The 23,902-nt window shown below is 41.3% G+C and overlaps 1 protein-coding gene, 1 long non-coding RNA gene and 1 pseudogene across 4 annotated transcripts; 1 reads left to right on the top strand and 2 right to left on the bottom strand.

Moving 5' to 3' along the window:
* Nucleotides 1-1,278: 1,278 nt before the first annotated feature.
* Nucleotides 1,279-3,390, top strand: LOC112882059. Of its 2 annotated transcripts, XR_003226590.1 has the most exons (3): nucleotides 1,288-1,754; nucleotides 2,588-2,723; nucleotides 2,958-3,390. It is a non-coding gene; the product is annotated as an uncharacterized LOC112882059 (long non-coding RNA). The 2 variants fall into 2 exon arrangements; XR_003226589.1 differs by having other exon boundaries at nucleotides 1,279-1,754; nucleotides 2,588-3,390.
* A 223-nt stretch (nucleotides 3,391-3,613) lies between these two features.
* Nucleotides 3,614-13,446, bottom strand: LOC112882058 (sodium/proton antiporter 1-like). 2 transcript variants are annotated; one of them, XM_025947032.1, is made up of 11 exons: nucleotides 13,139-13,446; nucleotides 11,926-12,099; nucleotides 11,599-11,727; nucleotides 10,498-10,674; nucleotides 8,037-8,143; nucleotides 7,170-7,290; nucleotides 5,753-5,814; nucleotides 5,357-5,659; nucleotides 4,609-4,903; nucleotides 4,057-4,179; nucleotides 3,614-3,974 (listed from the first exon to the last, which is right to left on the bottom strand). In XM_025947032.1, exons 1-10 carry the CDS (start codon nucleotides 13,370-13,372, stop codon nucleotides 4,060-4,062), a joined length of 1,722 nt encoding a protein of 573 aa, XP_025802817.1. In that variant the 5' UTR covers nucleotides 13,373-13,446; the 3' UTR covers nucleotides 3,614-3,974; nucleotides 4,057-4,059. The 2 variants fall into 2 exon arrangements, with proteins under 2 accessions (XP_025802817.1, XP_025802816.1); XM_025947031.1 differs by having other exon boundaries at nucleotides 3,616-4,179.
* Nucleotides 13,447-18,925: 5,479 nt separating this feature from the next.
* Nucleotides 18,926-23,650, bottom strand: LOC112882258 (annotated as a pseudogene).
* Nucleotides 23,651-23,902: the final 252 nt, after the last annotated feature.

Genomic DNA, 23,902 nt, shown 5'->3' with positions numbered 1-23,902 from the left:
AACTGAAATTCCTACAATAAGGTTTTTGGATTGTTGGAAAAATTAGGAGTTTCAGTTTAAAAATAATCCAAAGATAAATCATGACCATGATGAAAGTTGTGTACAGAAAACGAATAAATCTAAATATGCTCATGACGTAATTTAAGATAAAATATTGCAGCAGCAATATCAACCCTAACCAGATCATACTAGGTATGAAAAGCATAGTTAGGGACAGAGAGTCGTACGTGTCTTGCGTGACTGGAATAACCAGGCAAAGATGACGACGGCGATGAACAGCACCTCCGCGCGTTTGACGACGCCGAGTCGCGCCCCACTGACGAGGAGGTAGACGAGCCGTGGTGACGAGGACGTAGAGGACGGCGATGTGGAAGCGTTCGAGCAGTCGCGCAGAGCGCTTCCCAAAAACCTTATTCGCCCTCTCCCAGTGCAGGATCGCTGAGGACGAGGTTCCGGAGACCTGCTCTCCCGATCGCCGGTGCACGCCGACGAACGGGATGAAGTAGCGTACACGGCGGCGCAACAGGCGGGTTGAGGCGTATTGTGCGTTGTAGGTTTTCTCTACGTTGTACTTTTTATCTATGCCGGCACCCGCACGTATTTATCAGGAGAACTGCTAGGGTTTTGGCGTCCCAAAACCTAGTCGGTTACGAGTTCCAAAAATCCGCGCGTGAAATCCGTAACAGATTCAAAGTGGCAAAAGGAAGCCGCCGGGCTTTCTACAGCCTTTGCCCGAGACCAGAGAGCCGATTCATAGGAAACAATCGGCTTGCCCGAGTCTGAAGAGCCGATCATGGGGAACGATCGGTTCTTTTACAGCCGTAGCAGTTCGCCCGAGACGGAAGAACAACCGGCTCTTTCGCCCGAAACCAGAGAGAGCCGATCGGCTCTTTACCGGATCGGCAAAAAGAAGCCGCACGCCCACAAGGGTTGGACCCGGATTTTGGCGGACCATTCACGCGCACGTCGCGTGCGCGCGCCCTTCGCCCGAGCCCGGCGAGGCGAGCGAGCGCGCGCGTGTTCTTCCTTCTTCCTCTCACCCACACTTGCAAAAGCATGGAGAGCATCCAACTATTTAAGTTAGGTTCCCTCCACCTCCACTAGCAAGGTGGGACTAATTTGTTGGCATGCACCTATGCACTAATGGGTCTTTGAGATTTTACAGGAATTATTTGGATTTACATGGGCTAGGCCCAGATATTCAACACACCTTCGTAAAAATAAAAGATTTCACGAGAGTTCTCACGAAAATTGAGCCCCCCTTATGAAATCTCCGTTTGTGGTAGTGTCTAGCTCATCCTCCACATCCACCATTTCTGCGCTGATTGGATTCGGTTCAAGCAAAGCTCTCCCCACTAGATCCAACAGCCGCCCGCATCCAACAGATGGAGCACCGACTTTGGACGATCTGCCCACATCTCCCTGCAGCATCTTTCGGTGAATTGAAAACCACGTCGCCCGCATACATCACGCTACGACGGAGCAGCTAGCATACAACATCGGAGCGAGACGAAGCAGAAGCTGATTTCAGGTCTGGACGATGCTGCCAGCATCATTGCCAAGCGCAGTACCACCCCTCCACGCACCACAGGTGAATAGGCCCGTCCACCGCCACCTGCAAATCTTCCCAATCTCTGCGCGATAACAGCTTGGACTACGCTAGCTTAAAGCTTCGTGCAGCAGCCGAGGTTTCTTCACCAGGTCCTCCCAAGAACTGCTACGCGTGCGTCTATGCTCCTAACCGGCATCCTCGGGTAAATGCACTCCATCTCTCCTAGCTATACTGTTTTTACTTCCGTTGCATCCTTAAAAAAACAAAAGAGAAGTTACTCGAATCGCCACAGACATAATAGGAACCACTTTTTAAGCTTGATCTTCTCTGTGGTGCGAAGTAAATGAACCGGAGACCCTCAAGTTGGTACCATGCCATTTTCTTCATCACTACCATGTTAGTTTCTGTTGTGGACTCGTTCTTTGGGAGGAAATTCCAGCGCAGGAAGAAGGCCCATGCGGCAGATAGGGCGGAGGCTATTCATCGTGCGCGCGGGTGGGATGCGCCGCATCGCGCAAGGCCGCCGCCGCTTCTGTTCATCTCCCTCATTGAGGGCAGCGGCGGCCAGAGTTCGAGGTGTGGGGTTGTCAGGGTCCTGTGGCCAATGTCGACCTTAGAAGAGGGAGGTGGAGGTAGAGCAGCCCGGCGGTGGAGGCGGTTGTGAGGGCGCGCGGCGAGACGGCGGGCACGCCTCCGGCCGCCGGCGGTCGGGATAACCAGTGGCTGGATTTGGGGCAGGGAAGCTCTACGTCGCCGGGACTGTGGCCGAAGGGCGGAGCGGGAGCGCTGCTGCGATTGGATGAGTTCCAACCACAACTACTATGAATAGACACCCCGCAGATAGTGGCTATGGAGTTTGCTTGAGTTTTGATTCGGTTTGTTTGAGTTTGTTGGTTTGCCGGATTGGATTAGCTGGGCAGTTAGATATTTGGTTAAGTTCATTGTTAGAGAGCTTTGAGATTTGCTATACTATGTTGTGATGATGTTGCTGAACCATCTAATGCATCCTGTTACTATTCTTCTTCTTCGCTCAAGTGTGGGTGTCGAATTTCCATCCCAAAGGTGTCAAACCAAGGTCACAACAAGGAACCTGCTGGTGCTTTCCATGCCTTACACCGTGAGGCGCGAATCGTGATCATCTTAGTGCGTCCACTACGCAGTGTTCACCCAGGTGCGTGCTGAACAATCTGGCAACGAAGAATCAGAAATCTCCTTGTACTAGCTGTCCACTGCTGCCATATATACTACACTGCGGCAAATTATGTACACCTCGGTCAGCCCCTTACTGCTTTTGAAGTAATAAGCTCATTAGATTTTCTAAAATTGACCGCTAGACTGGAAGTATTGGAAAGGTTAAGGCAGCATTTATCATATCATTTCTATGCCTGCTAATTCTCGCTTTCAGGCCTTTTATGGTACATGCAGGACGATGGGCGAGCAAGATGGTGAATCCCCAGCTGCAAATCATATAGTCTGGGCAGACGTGAGTGATGTTAGAGGTATTTTTAGTAATATCCTGCATTTCTAACATCAGGTATTTTTAGAGGAAACGGAAAAGGATTTTCGGAACGATGCCTTGGTTGACACCTCGCTTGCTGCAGTCCAGACTTCAGAGAACTAACTACTCAGGCTGTCGTGCTCATTCTGAATGGGCTGCCTGCCCGCATTCATGCGAGTGACAGCTGGTGCTGTTACCAGACACCTGCATTTGCCTTGCCCTTCAGCTGATGCTCATTCATGTAGCAACAATGGCAGTATACAAACACGCAATATTTGTATAACATCCGTAGGTTGTACTCCCTTCATTCTACATCATACTTCACTTTCGCTTTATCCTAGTCAAACTTTCCTAATTTTGACTAAGTTTACAGAAAAAGTTCAATACCTACAACATCAAATTAATTAGTTTCATTGGATCCATCATGAAATATGTTTTGATATTGTATTTATTTAGTATCGTAGATGCTTTTATATTTTCTATAAACTTAATCAAAGTTAGACAAGTTTGACTTAGAGCATGAACAATAATAACTTAGAAAGGAGGAGTATTCTTCAGTCAGGTCGGTTAAAATGGCATCATGGGAGTCACATTTTTTTTTCCTTTCGAAAATGACTCAACGAGCTTGCATGTTCTTAGTATACAAGAGACAACTTGTTTTCTTTTGAAAGTAACTAATAAGCTTGTTTCTGCAATAACCCCACATTTCTAAGCTGCTCATATTTATCCAAAGTAGACGCTCAAATATCCATAGCCTGCCTTCTCCCTGATATTCTTTCTTATTCTTGTCCAGGGTAACAACTAACAAAGTTCGCCAGCACTCATAGCGCTGGTCTGGATCCGATGTGGAGGGTCTTGGACCTTAGGGTATTAATCTTATCTATTGCCCAAGTTCTAAACACTCCCATTGACAACACATCAGAGCTTACATACGAAATGAAAGACAGTATTAATACTTTCTCCATGTGTAAGGCAAGATCATTCTTACAGGAGTACAAAGACCAACCTTTTATGAGCCAGGAATAAATGGGATCTCAGCCAGTGATGTAGGAAGAGTTAGATGGAGATTTGAAGTAGCTAGATATGAGATTATACCTGCTGCATAACCTGCAAGGGCAAAACCGCTCACCTGCCAACACAAGAAGGAACATGAAAGATGAATAATTGGTTACTAGAATATGGCGCGAACCAGTGGGCAAAATAACTCAACTAAGAATGTTTCATCTCTAGCAATAAGCATATATATGAACGATCATGGAAGTTGGATGTAACCTTTAGTCAGCAACAGGCAGCAATAGTATATTCATATAGCTACACTTTAATATGTTTATACAAATAAGTGGACTGCAGTAATCAACTAAGGTAGTCATGTTTGCTCAACACTACGCTCCTTAAAAGGTCTAATAGCAGACAGAGACTGGATTCAACAGTTTATCAGGGAAACATAGGAAAATGCACTTCGACGCAGAAAAAAGGGATCTGCAGTATATGGTACTTTCATTAACTCATTAGGCTGTTACATAGCTCCTCATCATATTTGAACAAAACAGAAGATTACCTTGCGAAAATACCAAAGGAAATCCACCTTTTCGATTCCCATAAAAGCAACTCCTGCTGCAGAGCCAATGATAAGCATTGAACCTCCAGTACCAGCACAGAATGCAATAAGCTGCCAGAAGTCCGAATCTTGAGGATATGAAGTCAGGTCATACATTCCCATCGTTGCAGCAACAAGTGGAACATTGTCTATAACTGCTGATGCCACACCAATTGCACTAGCAATAAGATCACCATTTGGAATATTGGCATCAAGATAATTCGCTAACTGCCTCAAGATCCCTGCAGATTCCAGGCTAGTGCCAAAAGAGAGAAAAACTATTAGCAAATGAAGAACATCTGATTGGTAATGGACTAGACTGCAAATAACAGGACAGCTGCTTTTTCATTACACTAACACCATAAACTCATATAGTTCATAAGTGTAAAGGTACATTACATTTAGTTAATTACCATATCACAAACAGAACTTTGGCCTAAATGACATTTACAGTGGCAAATCATTGCACAAATAAATAATTAGTCTTATCTTTAAGATATGCTCCAACTAATCTTATCATCTCTATGCCAGCTCATAGTTACTAGCATTTCACTGTAACCATGGCACGACGGCATACAGCTCTGTACTTTATTTTTATTTTGAGAATATACTTTGAATATTAACAATTATGCATGCCAAATGCATACGATTCTCAGTGGTGTATGCATTTCTTAAATAATTTTAGTAAGAGAAGGGGTGAAGGATTTACCTGCCAACTGATAAAAGGATACCTAAGAAGAATAAAATTCCTTGTGTATCAATCCGTGACAGGGCCTGTGGAACTTTTAGTCGCTGCCTTTCAGAGTCTCCAAAATGTATTGCATCCGTCAGGATCCAGAGAATCCCAAGACCAAGCAGCATACCCATGAAAGGTGGCAGACCGGTGAGAGCTTTAAAGACTGGGACAAACACTAAAGCTCCAACTCCTACAGCCAATACGAGTTGTCCCCGAGGAGCCATCTGCTCTGATGACAGCATGCTGGAAGATTTCTGAGATGATCCATTTGCTTCACTATTTGCAATGCATACAAAATGTTAAATCAGGCACAGTTAAAACTGTTCCATTTCATACGGAGTATATCATAAGTTGTCACTAGTTAACAACCTGGTGAGGGACATCAGAGCCAGTGGGACTGCCAATGAAACAACTGAGGGAATAAACAAGCCCTGCCAGATCATAAGCCAAACAGCTGATTTCACAATCAAATGAAGCAGTGTTTTGCTGAAGTGGTATGCAGAAAAATAAACATAACAGCATGACAACAACGGGCGAAGCTCTATCCTACAAAGCAAGTAAATAATGGAAATGGAAAACCAATATAAAGCAACCGGATTTCCCTACAAAGATCAGATACCAAAAATTATCTCAAAGAAAATTGACCTTTTGTATGAGCAACCACATGATCAGTTAATTAACACTTGCACGATGCTAACTTTCAATGCTATTTTAAAACTTGAGTCACCAGAACCACTGGGTGATGTCATGTTCATAACAGATATGTGCAATGAATATGTAATTCCAGTGTGCAGCTGGGCCTTCCATAAAGCTATAGAAGTCCACACTATGGTCTAGAATCTATAGGAAAATGTCTTCGTTCAAAACAATGAATCAATAACTCAGATTATGAATAAAATGAATGTTGTTTGTCCAGCATGCAATGAATTTCTTAATTCCTGTAATGAATTAATCCAATAAAATCTTCCGGACACATTAAACCAAACAGTGACAATGCCTTATTTTCTTTCTTTTACTATGTACATTTTGTTTATCATGAATCATGGAAAGAAGGATTCCAGGCTTGTGCAAGCAGCCCTCAAAAACCTGAATAAACATAATCCATCTAAATTTTAACATAGCTATCTATTTAGCATTTCATCATTCAAGGCAATAAAGTGGAGACTTAACAGTTTCCAACAAACAAAGCTCGGCAATCTAAATTTCATGTCATAGATATAGTAGCTGCTTTGCTTTGTGGTGGCCATTCTGTAATTTCTGCAATATTACTTTCCAGTTTTGTGATGGCAGATCTTTCAACTATATTGATCTAATCCAGTCACCTAATTTTTTGCACCATGGAAGAGTAATACATACAACTGTGAGGAATTTCAAACAGTGTGTTGGGTAAAAAAGATATAGACACTTGGCAGAACACGAATAGATCATTTTATGGAGAGAGGGAGAGAGAGAGATAAAATTTTGTGTTATCCTTTAGTAACATCTTCTGTAGACAAGTTTAGATGTTCTCCACTTCTCCTGAGCAAGTTGCTAAGATTTTATACATGCTGCTCTGCTGCGTGTTCAAGAAAAATATTTATGACTTCCGCACATAAAAAGACAGGCATTATCTGATTTTTGAAATTCTGGATTGATTGCAGACACGATTATTAAAATCTTGACAAATACTTATCATTAACAACTAAAGAAAGAACAATATAGCATGAAACGTCAATGAAACCAAATGTAAGGAAATTTATTTGTGTAGGCATATTGCAGTACATAACAACAGTCGTTAAAAGCTGACCTGCATTATTTTCAATGTTGTAACCTGACCATGAATCCACAACATAGTGGTTGTCACATCACCAATTGGTGTCCATGCACCGCCAGCATTCGCTGCTATTACAACAACACCACCTAACAATCTGTCCCAATAAGAAAATGTTTTACTCATTCAAGAAGCTCAACAACATTCCTACAAACTATTTATGGATGGAGCAAGGGAATAAAAATTCCTTTAGATTGAACTTAAATGTTGTGCACACCTTTTTTTTTTCTCGAACATGCGGGAGGTCTGTGTATCTTTGTATTAAGAGAAAAAGATGTTACAGTCAACCCATTACAGTAGCAACCATATCACCTCAGCAATTGAGGCTTCAGCAGGCTGCATTGAGTTGTGTCGACCTCTATTGCCATGCTCTAACATTAAAAGAAAAAAACTAACACCAACAACCCACTTGGTGAAAGTATGGAAACTACAATGGGTTGGGCTCAAACCCAACACACAAAAAGAAAAGGAGGGGAAAACCCTTATTTGTCACCAAATATAGGTGACAAATAAGAATTGTTCATCCCCTTTTTTTGCGGACATGATCCCTAACAATCTTAGACCACTATTTAAGTAAATGTAAATGTTATAGCCCGCTATTAAAATGTTGCAAGATAGAGCAACCATAAAATGGACATATGTAGGTGACAAATAAGAATTGTTCATCCCCTTTTTTTGCGGACATGATCCCTAACAATATTAGACCACTATTTAAGTAAATGTAAATGTTATAGCCCGCTATTAAAACGTTGCAAGATAGAGCAACCATAAAATGGACATATGTATAGAAGAAAATTACTAGATCATGTGCAGATATAACAGGCGAGTTGAAAAAAATCATACTTTCTATATTCCGATGGAGGTACTAATTTCCGAAGCAATGACACCATCACAATGGTGGACGTCAAGTTGTCAAGGATCGCACTCAGGAAGAAAGTTACTATACCAATCTGAAAAGGTAAATAATTCATCCTTGAAAAATATAGAAAGATATTAAACAGTTTCACAATTAAGAAACAAATTAATAGTTCAAGGTAGTTGGTGGGGGTGTCATGCGCATACTTTAGATGGCCACGACCATGAACACAAATTCTGCAACCTTTGGTGTTGCCCAGCGGCTGCACCATAATGGTAGGGATACAGGAATTTAATCTAATCTAATCTCACAAACCCACCCTGGGCCTGGTGTACCCGCCCAAGGGAGGTTCAGTGCTGACATCTCCTCTGCCAGATGGGTACTAATGAGATGGAGATGAAAGGGACAGCTAATTCTTTATTTCGTATTTTACGTAAGTATACGTGCCTGCATAATCCATGCTTAATTGTCTAGTCCAAATTTGAAAGCAAGTATGGCTCGGGATAATTGATCGATTAGGCTGCAAAGCACATGTACAAGATATATAGGCAAGGATGCCCCAGGGTTGTGGAAACAATACCAATCAACGGAGACCTTGCCTAATCTAGATACTTGACCTAGAACCTATCCCAGGAGGAGGGCTGGCGCACGGCCAGCAGCCCTACGGCCCAATGGGTCGGCCTAACCAGCCTACCATATCATCTAACAAAACTAAACTGCACAAGCAATGACCAGAGTATGTCGTAAGGGCAAAATTGCGGAAAAAGCGTATTGGGATGGACGTAGTGCAAAGTATTTGGGGAAGAAAGATTTGATCACCAAGAATAGTGAAAGAGATGCAGTATGCAGCAGTACAGTTATCTGAAATAGTAAAATTCAAATTCATCCGCACTGTACTGCACCAAATATTGCACAACATGCATTGCTTCTCTTGAATTTGGTCAGTCTACATAGCTCAAGTGCACTCATTACAGCCACGATTTTCTTCTTTTGACCTTGTAGAACAGGAAAATGGGAACACAGGAAGCTATAGGAACCAAACTAGCATTCTTCACTAAAATAGACTATGCACTATATGGAGAGAAAAAAATATCAGAAGTCTAACAGCAGCAGCAACAAGAAAGCCTTTGTCCCAAGCAAGTTAGCCTACCAACGCAAAGGCTGGGTGAGCTGGAATTCTATAGAAAATTGTAAAAATGTAGTATTTCTCAACTGCTAAGATATTACCAGAGTTGGAATTAAGTAACAGCTTAAATTTGTGCATAGACCTTTAGAAATTGCTGCATAATTGAGCAGGTTTAGTTGATGGATTTGTTTACTTGGCAAAAGGAACCAACAAACCGAGACCGAGAGCAATAAGAGGGTGAAGTGAACAAAGTATTTGACACTCGACATATTTCATTACAGCCTTTAGCATAACTACACTTACAACTGAACTTTTCCAAGTGAAGAAACGCGAAAACAAGCAATGGAAGTAAACCTAACTCGAAGCAAAACTCAGATCCAATTAACATGTTTGCAGCGTTAACTAACAGTGGCAGAAATCAACATATGCTAGGAAGCAATAAAACTACTAACCAAAAGGAGAAACTCGAAGTCTATCCTCAAACTCAGGGTAGGCTAGAGAGAAACCCAACAAGAATAAATAAGCTCTGGTTCTTTTGACCTTTCTATCTCTGATGTAATCACTGTAGTAGGTACTTCTCTCTTTTTAAATGGAAATGGGGTAAAGGCCCGATCAGAAAAAAAACAATAGCAGTATCAGTATAAAAAAACAACAACTCAACATTGGGGATAAGACATCCCCCCATGTATACAAAGCAGTCATAAAGAGAAACACAGAAGAGTAGAAAGAGAATGGTGGGTGGAAGCACTAAGGGGCTTAGGGCCCTCGGCGTTGGCCGGGTGACTTAGCTGCGCCATTAGGGTGCTGTGGTCAGGTCCTACCTCCTATTTTTCTGTAATAGTCTTTTTTTGAGTTCTGTTCTACCGTCACCCATTCTGGCCCAAGGTGGATTGGCCAATTCTCTCTTCTTAATACAAAGATACGAAGCTCTCATACGTGTTTGAGAAAAAAAAATAGAGAATGGGTGGAAGCAGCTTTCATGTTAGGTCAAATCTTGCGTGTTTGTGTGTTGAAAAGTATGGTTTGTATCTGGACTGAACAACTAAACAGAAGGTGGTCCACACTGGTCATTAGAAGCTGGTCGAAACTAAAAATCCCTAAATACAAAATGATCTTTCTGGGCCTCTACTAAAAGAATTTCTATCCGGACTGGATAGTTAGTTAAATGAAGATTCTTAGTCTCAAAGGGTAACATTGTAGTATTTATATGTAGCAATCGTATTAGTACACCACCGGCAAAACAGTTTCTTTTGTTGACTCTTTGGTATTATATTAAGTGTGTGCACAGTACAATGGATAAAGTATATGTTAAAAAACCTCACCACCCACAGAAGAGTTTTAGGGCTTCGAGTAGATATATTATCAGTCACCAACTTGAAACCTTGATGAGCATCAACAATCTCCACAATGGTCATTGCACCAAGCAAGAAAAATACTATTTCACTGACTTCAGAAGTTGTCTGACTCAACTCTTGAACAGCTACGTCAATCGAGGGAGCCTACATCCAGCAGAAAAACAGGTAAGAATAAAGGCCAATCGGAGAATATCATATACATCTCTTTTGGAAAAAGAAAATATCATATATAAATGCTTGAACGGATAGTTTCAACAGAAAAAATTATTATACTCCCTCCATGTGTTAAAATGTTGGCACTTTAAATAGACACTCACAAACAAAGTTACACCATATTATTCATCTGTAGTTCTGTATTGGGACAACCCAATTCAAAATTTCATCATAAACATGCATAGATTCAGATAGATTTTATTCTAAAACTAGACTGAGTTTCAGGATTAAATAAAGCGAAAATTTTTCTTGCCATAAGACATGATGGCATCAAGTTTTACTTTCTTCCATTCCGGGGCCACATGACAATGAGAGAACTCAGTGTCCAAAAACAACCTTCCTTGGCTCAGTGACAGAAACAAGAAGGCTGCAAGTTTATTATTGTGAATCATTTAAGAACCCATCAGAACATCAATCAGCATTGCCCGTAACTTGCAACTAAGCACCTTATTCTAACTGTACCAACAATTAGGATGCCATAAATGTCAAAAATATATTAAGTTTCTAACACTCACAAGTCTTGAATCTTCTTATTAACTAAAAATGAGACAGATAGATTAGGGAGAGGAATAAAGCGACCATGGCCTCCAATCTTCCATAATTTTGTTACAGATTTATTGACAATATATCATTTTCGAGCTTAGCTAATCACGATGCCAATATGAGGTTCAATACCTAATAAGATCACAACCAGTCTATAGTGTAATATTTTCAACTCTCAGCCAGTGATAATCAAGATAAAACAACTGAGCCTTAAAACACATGATTGATAGCTTGAATTTTGAGACAGTTGCTGAAGTCTTGAAGTTGTTGTTTAAGAAGAAGTCTTGAAGATTGTTTCGCAGAGTAGCTTACCCCAATGCTTCTGACAACCCATAGGCAGACAGCCATCAATATTCCGACTCCACTTTTGTTAAATGCCAGTGACTCTTCAAAAATGATACCTGCATAGCCAAGAGCAAAAACCAGCACCATTGCGATGTCCTGCAAAAGGAAATATTTTAATAATGCTTGCAAAAATAATAATTACTATTGTATGCATAACAAAAAAAGGGAAATGATAAAACTGTGTTCACAACAATCATTATTACCACACAATAGCAATAAAATAATGAGGTTAAAATACATAGTTAAACTAATAAAAGAGGGAAATGCTGAACAAGATGCAAGGACTTAACTGACCTGATTAGCAGCAACCCAGGAATGATTTATTGCAGCTGCCCCAGCCAATGCTGTTGCAAAGATAGTCAAAGCTTTCAGAAGATCATCTTTTGGTTTGTAGTTAGCTTCAAAGTACTGTGAGCTAACTTCATCGACTGAGCATAAAGGGTCACAATTCCCTGTTGTGTCCAGAAGCTGAAATTTTAGTGAAACAAAAAGGCATTAATAACTGCATAGAACTGACTAGCAACTACCAAGCCCAGCATAATACACTTGCAAGCAACACAAATACTGTGCCAAGTACTCGTATGCAAGGACGTAGAGATCTCTATCAACAAGTTGTTTACTGATAAATGGGAATACACGGAAACTCTGTGTCACTAAAGTTAAATTGACAAATTACTTGTATATGTAGTTACGCACCGTCCACCATATGGTAGTTGCACTCGTTGATGAAAATAAATCGTAAGATTGACAGATAAAAAATTGTAGGACCTAAACAGCTGGGTTTTTCCTCTCAATGGTCTTGTTCTTCAAGTTTAATCCAAGCATGATGTGCAGGTGGAAAACAGATGAAATTCTCACTAGAACAAAAAAAACTCCCCAACTCGCTAGTTGCAAAAAATTAATCATACATTTGATACTAGAAACCAGCATAGTATAATCTTGAAGACTGTGGAAACCAAAGCAAACCATATGCTTGTAGATTCAACCTAATATCCCTTCATTATAATTTAACAATTAAGACTACCATCAAGCAATGTGTTCTATGCTATTTTTCTGCAGCCATGTTCGACGGGATCTAGTTCATGGCCAGTAACTGGTTGTCTATTTTATAGAAACTCATTCATGAGAGTTTCACTGAGATGCTAGAAAATAGTTGCATCTCACTGTTGATGTAAGGCACATTCTCAAAACTTCTCATAATATTTATTTCGCTGTCATCAAAAACTACATTTCTAGATCACTTTGAAATCTAAGGAATGAGCGTCAGCTATCACCACTAGTAAATGCCACACGATTCGAACCACACAAGGATCCGAGTATAAGATGGGATAGACGCATACTGCCCGAGTGTCCGCGGCAGCACGGGTTCAGTCAAGCTTTATTTTACCGAAACGCAGCAGCAAGCCAGCTTGCATAACAACTCCAGCGGGGTCGCTGGGTAATAAGCTACTAGAACGAAGACGAGACCCAAACCCAAAGAGGAGAAGAACTGAAGAAGCGGCCGTACCTCGTAGTCGTCGATCTCCTCGGGGGGCACCGGCGGGGGCGGCGGAGGCGATGAGGACGGGGACGAGGCGCAGGGGAAGCGGAGGCCGCGGCGCCACCGCTGGGCGCGCGGGAATGGATCACCCACGGCAACCGCTAGCGGGCAGTGGCGCCGCAGAAGGGGGGTGGCGGAGGCGGGGAGGGAAGGGGAGGTCGCCGCCCGGGCGCCGGCGAGCATGCAGCAGTAGGGCGCCATTGCCTGCTTCGCTGCTGCTGAAGGAATTTGGGGGCCGCCCTTCTGACACGAATGGATGAGGAGCGAGTAGCGCCTAGTCATTCGGCTACTTGAACCTTTCAAAAAAAAAATTAGGCTACTTGAACCTTTCAAAAAAAATTCGGCTACTTGAGGCCTGTAAAGTAACTTGTGGCGCAATCTCAGCCTCTGATCGGAAGCAGATGGCCTGGAAATGTACTTTTCATAAGTGTCACAGTAGCAACCAGAGCTCGCCAACCGTACGAAGATTATTGACTTTTGTCAGTCCTAGTGAGTCAAAGATACGCATCCCTTGATTAGATTCTCTTAATCCTGAGAAAAGACACAATAAAATCATATGATTCCTCCTCCTTGAATATGAACCAGATCAGCCAGACCACACGATTGGTTACAAACAAACCATAATAGAATGTCAACCAAATAGGTCAGGTTCAATGGGACATGCGCTGCATACAGGAGAGTAAAAGGGATATTTAAATGTATGTACATAGCTACCATGAAACTCCGGTGATTCTTTGCTGACTTGGCATGACATGGCATGCCACATAGTGCAATGGATGAAATTGAGCTCAAAAGAAAAGTCCGAGTACCAAAACAACTGTTTTGACAGGGAAGGGATTAAATTGGACCTTGGGAGAAAAATTTAAGGATAAAAATAGCTATTTCGCCATATTTGAAAGTAGGAGCCATCAGCACGTTGGAGACATTTGGTTAAGAAAATTTGTTATTGTTTTAATTAAATATAGATATTTATAAAAGTTTATTTTACTCTACAAATTCTAAGCCAATGTGGATCATGGAGCCCAACCTAGGTTAAGGCTAATACCAGTTAACATGGTGTTCCGTCTAAGGTTGTCACTAAAACCTATTAAATAGATGTGTAGAAATAACTTTTACAATACACGGAATTGTATTGTTGTATCCTATGCCACGCAACACATTAACAGCCTATTTGGCATGGTCAGCTCCACTGCCGGCCTCATGTGAAGCTCTGCCAAATGCTCAAATACAAAATGGCTCCGCCGTCGGCTTCACGTGGGGCTCCACTCAGAACTGGAGCCATCTTTGTACAACATCAGTGGAAGCTAGTGGAGCTGCAAAACATGGCTCCTCTGGTTCCCTCTTGCTACAGTGCGGAAGCCGGAGCCGGTAGGAGCCGCGCCAAACGTGCCCTAAGTTGTTATGTATTTGTATCTATGAGAGTGGTCCAAATGGTGAGCACATTTTTCTAGTCAAGATATAGAGTCCAAACTGTATCTCTACTATGATAGGATAGCTTTCTTCTCTGACTTCTGTAACTCCGTGCCATGTTAAGCCATGTTAAAAACAAATGCGCATAATAGGTACATTGGATTAGCCTAAATAGGAGGTCTCTATTTAACACAAGTCAAATGACTAATTCATTCTTTCTTTGACTCTCGAAAGTTTAAACTTTTTCTATTTGACACTATATCTAAATTTCATTCCCAATATGACACGCCGTTCGTTTTGAGCAGTAATGGTGTTAATTGGCGGTTGATAAGACCCTTTTGCCCCTTAGTGTGAGCAATGCAATTTTGCCGTTGATATTTAAGAAATGTGCATTTGTACATCAGGTAGTTGTTTCAGCATCATTTTTTTATTATGCAAGCAAAACATAAAAAGTGTATCAGTACATGTTTTGGTACTCCAGTTGGACGACAAAACAACACGGATTTTTTTATAAAAAATACCACGAAAAGTTGTAGAAGCAGACGTGATCTTCAGGACAAGTCGTGAGGTGACAGGATCAGAACAGACAAACTCGGCCCCTGTCCTGTGTAATACCACCAAAACGACTTGCAGCTTGCAGGACCGCCCCAAGGTCCGTCGTCGTGTAACCCAGCCACCGCTCCGCCTCATAAACTCGGCTGATGGTGACGGCCTCCGCGCGGTGTCCATCCCACCGCAGCTAAGTGAGGGGCACGGCGCAGAAGCGACGACATAACTGGCCGCGGTGTGGAGAGCGCAACCTCGCCGCTGGAGGCCTTAGCCGTAGGAGGGAATTTTGGTCCATATAAATTTCATGAGGACACATGTTGATGGAAATAGCTGACAGATTCAATAGTAGTGTTATATCGAGGATGAAATTTCAGCATAGTACCAAATAGGGAAGTTTAACATTCTAGAACTAAAAAAAAAAGCAATATTTTTACTAGTGTTACATAGGTAACTTTCTCCCTAAATAGATAAGGATATCAAAATCAGTATACTCCCTCCGTCCCAAAATACAAAGCCATTCTAGGAATTCTATGACAGATTAACAAAAAGATAAATGACCATATCTGCCCTTATTTACTACCTATATTTAACACTAATTAATTCTTGCATGCACGTGCACTTTCTAAATAGGGTAGAATGACTTATTTTCTGGGATAAATTTTGAATTCTAGACTGACTTGTTATTTTGGGACGGAAGGAGCATGTGATTCCTATTATTTATTTAATTAACAAATCTAGTGGATAGTAGCTCATGGGTAGATGTATAACAATAGTTTCTCATTTAAGAGATCCATGACCTTGTGCTATGTGTAATCAAAGTAATTGTGTGATTGTGTTGCTCCAAGAGTTTTACATCTTTACTTTTTGTTTCTTTCTCTCGTTTTCTTAATATATTCGCACTTAGGAACAAATATATAACACACTAGACAACTATCAAAAGTATATTTATATTCCTGTTGTAGGAAGCGGGCATCCTCACTACGCTTCTCTTAAGGGTTCAAATCTAATGAGGATATCACTCTTTTGGATACATGCAATACTTATGTATGATTTGCAAGGACCGTCATTAGATCTTGAGCACAACAGCTAAGCTAAATCAATAGATGGGTTTGTTACTATGTACATTTGATAATTGTGAGAATGTTATGCTACCTAATGATATAATTGTACTTAGCAACAATGAAGAGGACCAGAAAGTGTTTGTAGAGAGAGGTATGGAGAAGGGGAAGACCATCATGAGCAGCATATCCAAGAACCCGCAATATAGCGAATTCGAGTCCACCTCGGAGTCCAATAGCAGTCCGCACTAAAATTATCTTCCAAGCCACATACAAATTCGGTTTTTAACATTCAACATATGTACGGAAAGCTAAGGAGATAAACTTTTCAATATAGCTAGACTCGCGTCATTATCAAGTCCTAGGCAATGGAAATCCTCAAAACAAGTGGTCGTGCAAAAGCTATCACGGAGCCGGCAAAGTGGATGGATGGTGGAAGTCGCTCAAAGTTATGCATGTGGTGTCTTGTAGGCAAGGATATCATTGTTGCTCCTTAATACTCTCTACCTTCCTGCTGTGTTTTATCTTCAATCAAAGGAAAACATATTGGAAGATAGCCACCTAGACCTAGGCTACATTTTAGTTGGTAAAGAACCTCACTTTAGTTGGTGAAAACTCTCATAATTTAGTTGTATATGTTATAGTTAAATTCATGAACTTTTGTAAGATGATTAGGATTTGTAATCAAAAGCTTATAATTTTTCTCTCTTATGTATCCTTGTGATGATAGCTGCTATAATGTACAAACGATAAGCAAGTTGTTCCTGGACGATGCTCAAGACGCATACGGAGGATTACTGGAATTATTTCACTTAAGCTGAGTCAAGCAAGATGATAACCTCCATTTAGTCAAGATAACTTGGACGGTTCCACACACGTGAGTCCAAAACCCCAAACAGAAAAGAAAACAATGAAGCTAACGGAACCTATCCAGCCAGGTCCGAAGTTTCTGTTTCTTACTCATCTTTGCTTCCAAAATGGTCAACCCCATTTGTTCTTTGAACTTTGGTTTCCATCTGCTAAGAGATAGTCTCATAGTTGTCGAAGACAATAGTATTTCTGTGCCTGCCTCCAAATCACATTCATGAATACCAAAACCACCTTGTTCTTTTGGGTCTTATGGCCGTTTTCCATCCAACAAGGCGTGAGCCTTTCTTGATGTCTGTCATCACCATCCCACACACAATCCTTTCTATATCTTTCCACTTGTTTGATCACTGTGGCTGGATATTTAAACATATATGCTCATGTAGTCCCTTTTCTTTAACCGATCATGTAGTCATTGGCAAGTTAGTATAGATTGAGTTCGCTAGGACCGGTCCGGTCATCCAGCATATGTGTGTGAGAAAAAAAATAATTGGAATGGATATCAGCCGTTCTTCTCTCCACCCTGTTCATGAGAAGCATATATCCCTGACATTGTGGGTCTAGTGGTGCATAATGGCAGCCCAAGGTAAGTAGAAGGCATCTAGGCAGCATTGCTACTGAAGGTTCCTGTAAGGTGTGTGATCTCGTGGAGGACAGCTTCCTGTCGTATGAATTTGTGTATGCTCCTAGATCATGTAACAAAGCTGCTCATGTCTTGGCAGCTGTAGGGTGCTCGTGTCCACTTGGGCATGTACTGTCCTGGGATGGTACTCCGTCTTGTATTGTGGACGTTGTGGCCAGCGATATTGCTGCACCACTGAGTCAATGGAAAACCCTTTTCCACGCAAAAAAAGGTGTGTGATCTTCTCCTTAATAGATTGATGAGGATCATTATTGATTTGTGAAAGTTTACTTCAAATCCTGCTGAGCTAGCAAAAAGGAGTTGAGTAAGACCTTGTTAAATTCTAAAAGCACGCTTTTGCTAAGAATTGTTAGAAGGAAATGCTTATTACCTTCACCAAAATTGTTTTGACCTGTATTTTTGATGGCCTTTCTAATTGCGAGCTAGCAAAAAGGAGTTGAGTAAGACCTTGTTAAATTCTAAAAGCACGCTTTTGCTAAGAATTGTTAGAAGGAAATGCTTATTACCTTCACCAAAATTGTTTTGACCTGTATTTTTGATGGCCTTTCTAATTGATCGCAACCAACCTTTTTCCTCTCTTAGCATGGTAGCATATAATGCAAAATCCGGCGAACAGAGGACAAAACAGAATAGCAGCACCAATTACAGAAAAGGATACTAAAGACTATAACCAAAATATTTCTGCATTTTCCTTTCACGATTCACGAGTTGCCCCTATGTATTTTCGTAGAATGATTCAAGTCCGTATTACTAATTATGTGCATATGAGGGATGAGGCGGCGATGGATAACACGTTTCATTCTTCAATCCAAATAAGAATTTGTTAGATGGCTGTGAATGTCTAAGCTGTGCTGGTACATCTAATCCTTGCATTGTAAAATTATTTTTCAGCACTTTCTAAAATAAGAATAGCAAAGTGGTGAAAGAAGAAACAAAATGGAAATAAAACAGCTTAGCCAATTCAAAGAGGCAAGGAAAAGAAAATGAAAATAAAGCGGCTAACCAATTTAAATAAGTCAAGGAAAAGAAAGAAGAAATAGTTTCAAAAGAAATAGCCTAGCTTAGGACTACGTTTTTAATCACTGAATCAAAAATTCTGATATTTTTTCTATACTCACATGATCAAAGCTCAATTAGAAGCAAAGTTGCTCAACATGGTTGATAACATCCTGATATAACGATTGCAAGATTTCTGGTCAAAGCTCGATTAAAAGCCCTGAATTCGCCAACTTGGCACTCCATGAAACAAAGCTATCAACGCCCGTCCGGTGAACTGGAGATCAGGTCAATCCTCATATCAAACACGCATACACACACCACCCAACAATGGCGCTGCCATAGCAACCCAGCTTATCAACAGGAATAGTCAACCAAAGGATCTCCACCGGGCGTACATGTACACGGGCGAAGTGAGAAAGAACCGAAATGAGAACATCAATCCACGAATGAGGTATGTATTGTTCAATGGCTTTAATCAAACTAGTAGAAACAAGTAGCTTTGTGCAACAGCCCTACTTCCAAAACAATAAACCTATTGCTTCAAGAGCTGAGAGACAGAGGGTTGGCAAATATGGAATTCACAATGGGATTATCCTCAGCTCTGGCAAAATGGAAATTATGGGACAAGCCTTTGTGGGTCACGAGGGAATAGCGATGTTTTCCTGATGTTGTTTAGGGCGCAGAACAGCATCACGACTCTCTCCAAGCCCACCCCAAAGCCACCATGAGGAGGTGCACCATAACTACAATGATAAAAATATCTTGAAATCAGTACCAGGCAAACAGATAAGAGAAACTAACTGATGCAGTGTTGAAACACAGCTATATAATAGAGGTTGCAACATGGAAGACTGTGGAACATACCTGAATGATTCGGTGTATGCTGAGATAGTACTCACATCAATTCCACACTCTGCTCCACGTTTCGCCAACAGCTCAGGTGTGTGTATTCTTTGTGCTCCAGAAATTATCTCTTCACCTATATCAAATCAGTAAATTTGGACCGGCTCATTATTTGATCATTGTAAAGCTCAACTTCGTAAAAAAAACACCACAGTTTGCTTTACGCAGCAGCTTGAAAGCTTAAAACGCAGGTTCCCAAATACACAACTTATTTACAACTTCCACAGGTGTATATGAGTGCTACTAATACTGAATGCCATCATGGGGAAGAAAGGAACTCGTGAAGCCCAAATTGATTTCCCATTAGGCAAGCAGAAAATATACGAATAAGGCAGCCACAATAGTTAAGTTCACTGAATTGAACATTTAAACCTTGCTTAGTTTGATCAAGGGCACAATCCGAGGGTTTATGATGCAGTGTAAAACACTAAGATAACCTAATCATAAAGATCAAACATGACGGCCAGCTGACATACAGGATGTTAGTGGTTTCCGTGCATTTCAAAAGAACATGAAAAATGATGTGATTCTTTTTACAGTGCCTATTTTCATTAAAGCTCAGGTAACGGAATCTCTTTTCTGTCTCCATTGCCAGATTAAGCAAGACAAACGTATTGGACACCCATTTCTGTACAATAGAACACTATTTGTATAGTGATAAAACATAAATAGTACATTCAAAGGAGACCAAATGGAAAGATTTGCCAGCTAGAATATGTGCAGAGTGGTAAGGAACTTATTTCTTGGTAAAGAAAAAAAAACATATTTACAATGTCTATGCACAATTAAATTTTGTATTTTCAAACCCAAACTGCAAGCATATACACCTGAGATAGAGGGAAACTAAAGCATGAAAATGAGATACCTTTACTTAACTGTTTGCAATAAAAAGAACCAAAGTTGCACATGGACTATAAGTAACATTAAATATGCATGATTGGAATAAGAAATATCTCACACCTAAAACTGGTGATCGGAAAATCAAATAAATAGTCCTCAAATATATTAAAAACAATCAAGATACCTAAATAAAACAAGAAAACACAAAGACTGCATATCCTAGGATGAATGAAAATAAGAGAAGGAACAACTTCAGTCTGTATCTAAAGTTCTAAACTCAAAGGCCTTACCCACAGTCTACAGAAGAAAAGGGTTCACCCCAGTACAGACATTTTATGACTCGGCGATAACTTCGCATTTTATTTATGACTCACTGATAACTTGCATTAAAGCTTACCTCGGATGAACACGTCAAAAGAATTGCTGTAAGCTGGATTGTCATAACATGGCATGGTGTAGAACGGACGTACAGCCAAAGGATAACGGTACAAAATGAAAAAATCGGTACCATACCTACAAACAACACCATAAATTAAGCTTCAAATTTATAAAGTAAAATGTAATAGAGTTGTAGAATCTACGTACTTTTCCCTGACAAGCCGACCAAGTTTTTTCTCAGCTTCAGTGTTGAGGTCACCCATAGGCTCAATTTCTGTGCCAGCTTCCTGCCAATTAAATGAATTGCAATGTAGTCATTTTTATGCATACTAAAGTCGTCAGCAGGTACTAGCTACTGAATATTATATGCTAAACCAAGCATGATAAAAACGTTCTGCAATCTAGACCAGCATATAACAACTCAGGAAAGTTTAATGTGATTGCTTGACCTAATATAATAAGTGCTCAAGTAATCAAGATGGAGATGAAACAGCAGCAAGTTTGTACCTTCAACATTTGAATTCCCTCCTCATAAGTCAGCTTCAAGGTTTTTTCTAAATACTACATGAATAATTCGCACAATTTGAGTCAGTTATTAGAGCTAAAGGGCACAAATAGTAACATATAGTGGGAACCACAGAACAAACAATAATATTTACCTTCAAAGGTTCAAAAGGATACTGCCCATTTATTGTCTCAAGTTCCTTCTTGCAGTTTGTGGTCAAGTGTTTAAATATTGACACGAATAAGCCATCTATAATATCACAAACCTGTGTAAAGAAATCCATTTTAATCATCATTACTTAAGTAAATGAAATAAAATCATTCCACCCTTACCTCAAAATAATGCTCCTTGATCTCCATTTCAGCATCGAGACCAACAAACTCACAAAGATGCCTGTGTGTGTTGGAATTTTCAGCTCTAAATACGGGACCAACCTCGAATACACGCTCAAATCCACCACATATAGCCATTTGCTTGTAAAGCTGAGGAGATTGCGCTAAACAAGCAGGCTGTCCATTGTACAACAACTTAGAACACAGCTGCACCCCCTTCACTAGATCCTGCAATCAGTTTTGGGGTACGGATCCCAACGAAGTCCTTTGACAGTAAATATTCCCTGAATTTCTGCAGAATACCCAGGAAAAGATATATTTACAAACCAGCACTGTGACTATTGCATGCTAAAGAAATACATCATCAAATCATGGCACCTTGACAAATCGCCTAATTAAGATAGAGTCAAGGCGATACATAGTTTTCACCTTAAAAACAATTATTTTATGCATCATGGTAGAACTCAATTGTAATAATGCAATAAGACAGAATTGCAAGACACCGGTAAAAGGGTACTATATAGTATGAACATGACCACTGAATCCACATATCTAAACAAGAGCCACAGCTAAAGAAAAATTCAAGTACAGATAAAGACACAAGAACATTTTATTAAATATAATATACTATGCTGCAAGTATAAAAGTTCAGCAGACTCGTGTTTTTTTAGTAATATGTAAGGAGGTCATATAGCGTACTATCGACACAGCTCCATCCACCATAATCAACAATTAGTAGAAACAATACCAAGAACTTACGTTTTCAACTTGGCACTGAATCCGGAATACTGCTTGATTAGAGGGTGTGCGCAGATCAATAGCTCTGTAATTCAAGCGGGTATCCTGACCAACACGCACTAGCTTCTCTCCAGCCTGCAATCACAGCAACAGTCAGTCCATTGAACTGCGATATGACTCTAAAAATGATAGGAAGGAAATCTGGAGCACAATGTTGTGTGTTTTCAGAATAGAGGGGGCTGACAAAGCACATAATTTGCATAGAACATACTTGTTCAGCCTTTCCAAATTCTGCCTCGCTCCGGGCGGCATCCTCGAGGTTAATTGGAAGGGTTGGTGTCGCCCTATTGATGCAATAAATCTTTCTCACTTGAATCTCCACCTGCAAGATGCATCCAGAAGGACCACAGAAACAATCCATTCATGCACTATATCGGAACTGGATAAATCAAACAAACCGCAATGCTGAATGCGTGTAATAGTTTGCATTATGAATTATAAGCCATAGGAGTAAACCTAGTTTAGCTATGGTGGTGGTGACAGCGAGCAAATATCTATGTATGTATAAATCACACAAACCATCTGACATGTCTGAATCACCATCCTAGGGTCACCAGACGTCGATACGAAGACCATATTGACACAAATTAGGATCAAGAAATAATCGTAGTGACATAAAACGAATTCCATGCTAATTACCTGCTGCGTGGTGGCCTTGAGTGGCTCCTTTGGCAGCGAGACAACGCCCTCGATGTCGACGATGGACTCCTTGCTGAGCGCGGTGGCGAACTTCACCATCTGCGTGCTGACGCATGCGTCGGCGCTGGCAACGAGCACGCACTGCAGGGTGCTCATGCTCTGACGCAGGACTACGAAGGCCATCTTCTTGCTGACGGGGCGGATCGCCTGCGCGGCCCCGCGGACGAGCACGGCGCGCCCCGCGGCGCCCTCGTCGAGGTCGCCGACCTTGGTCCAGGAGCGGCCGGAGACGGCCTTGGACTGGACATCCTCGACTGGGACATCGCCGTAGTTGGCCGCGAAGGGGTCCTCCTCGGCGGCGGCGGCCGTCTGCTGCTGCTGCTGGCGCTGCGCCGCCTTCTCGGCCTTCTCCGCCTTCCTGGCGTCCTTCTTCTGCTGCTTCTTGCTGAGGGTGGCGGAGGCGGAGAGGTCGGCCGCGAGCTGATCAGCCGCAGCGGAGGGGGAAGCGGAGGGCGAAGGCTCCGACGACATTGTGGCGACGGCGGGAAAGGTTTAGGAAACCGGTGGGCGGAGAGGGAGGATACAGCGGCGGGGCTGGCGGCGTTCGAGGGGTTAAATGATGGAGCAGGATTCATTGGGCCGGCAAGTCACTATGGGTGAAAAAATTCGGCCTAGGCTGCTTGGCCCAGCCTAAGATTACCTGACGTCAGTCAGCCCAAGTCGGCCTACTATTTTTTATAAGTTTTTTGAGGATTTACAATTTTTTAAGAGGTTTGTTACCAATACCTCTCTTTGGTTCCTCCTCTCTCA

The sequence above is a fragment of the Panicum hallii genome, chromosome 2 (genome assembly GCF_002211085.1).
Source record: "Panicum hallii strain FIL2 chromosome 2, PHallii_v3.1, whole genome shotgun sequence".
In the NCBI taxonomy this organism is placed as follows: Eukaryota; Viridiplantae; Streptophyta; class Magnoliopsida; order Poales; family Poaceae; genus Panicum; species Panicum hallii.
The sequence above is the reverse complement of the archived record's forward strand: the minus strand, read 5'-3'. Positions and strand labels throughout refer to the sequence as shown.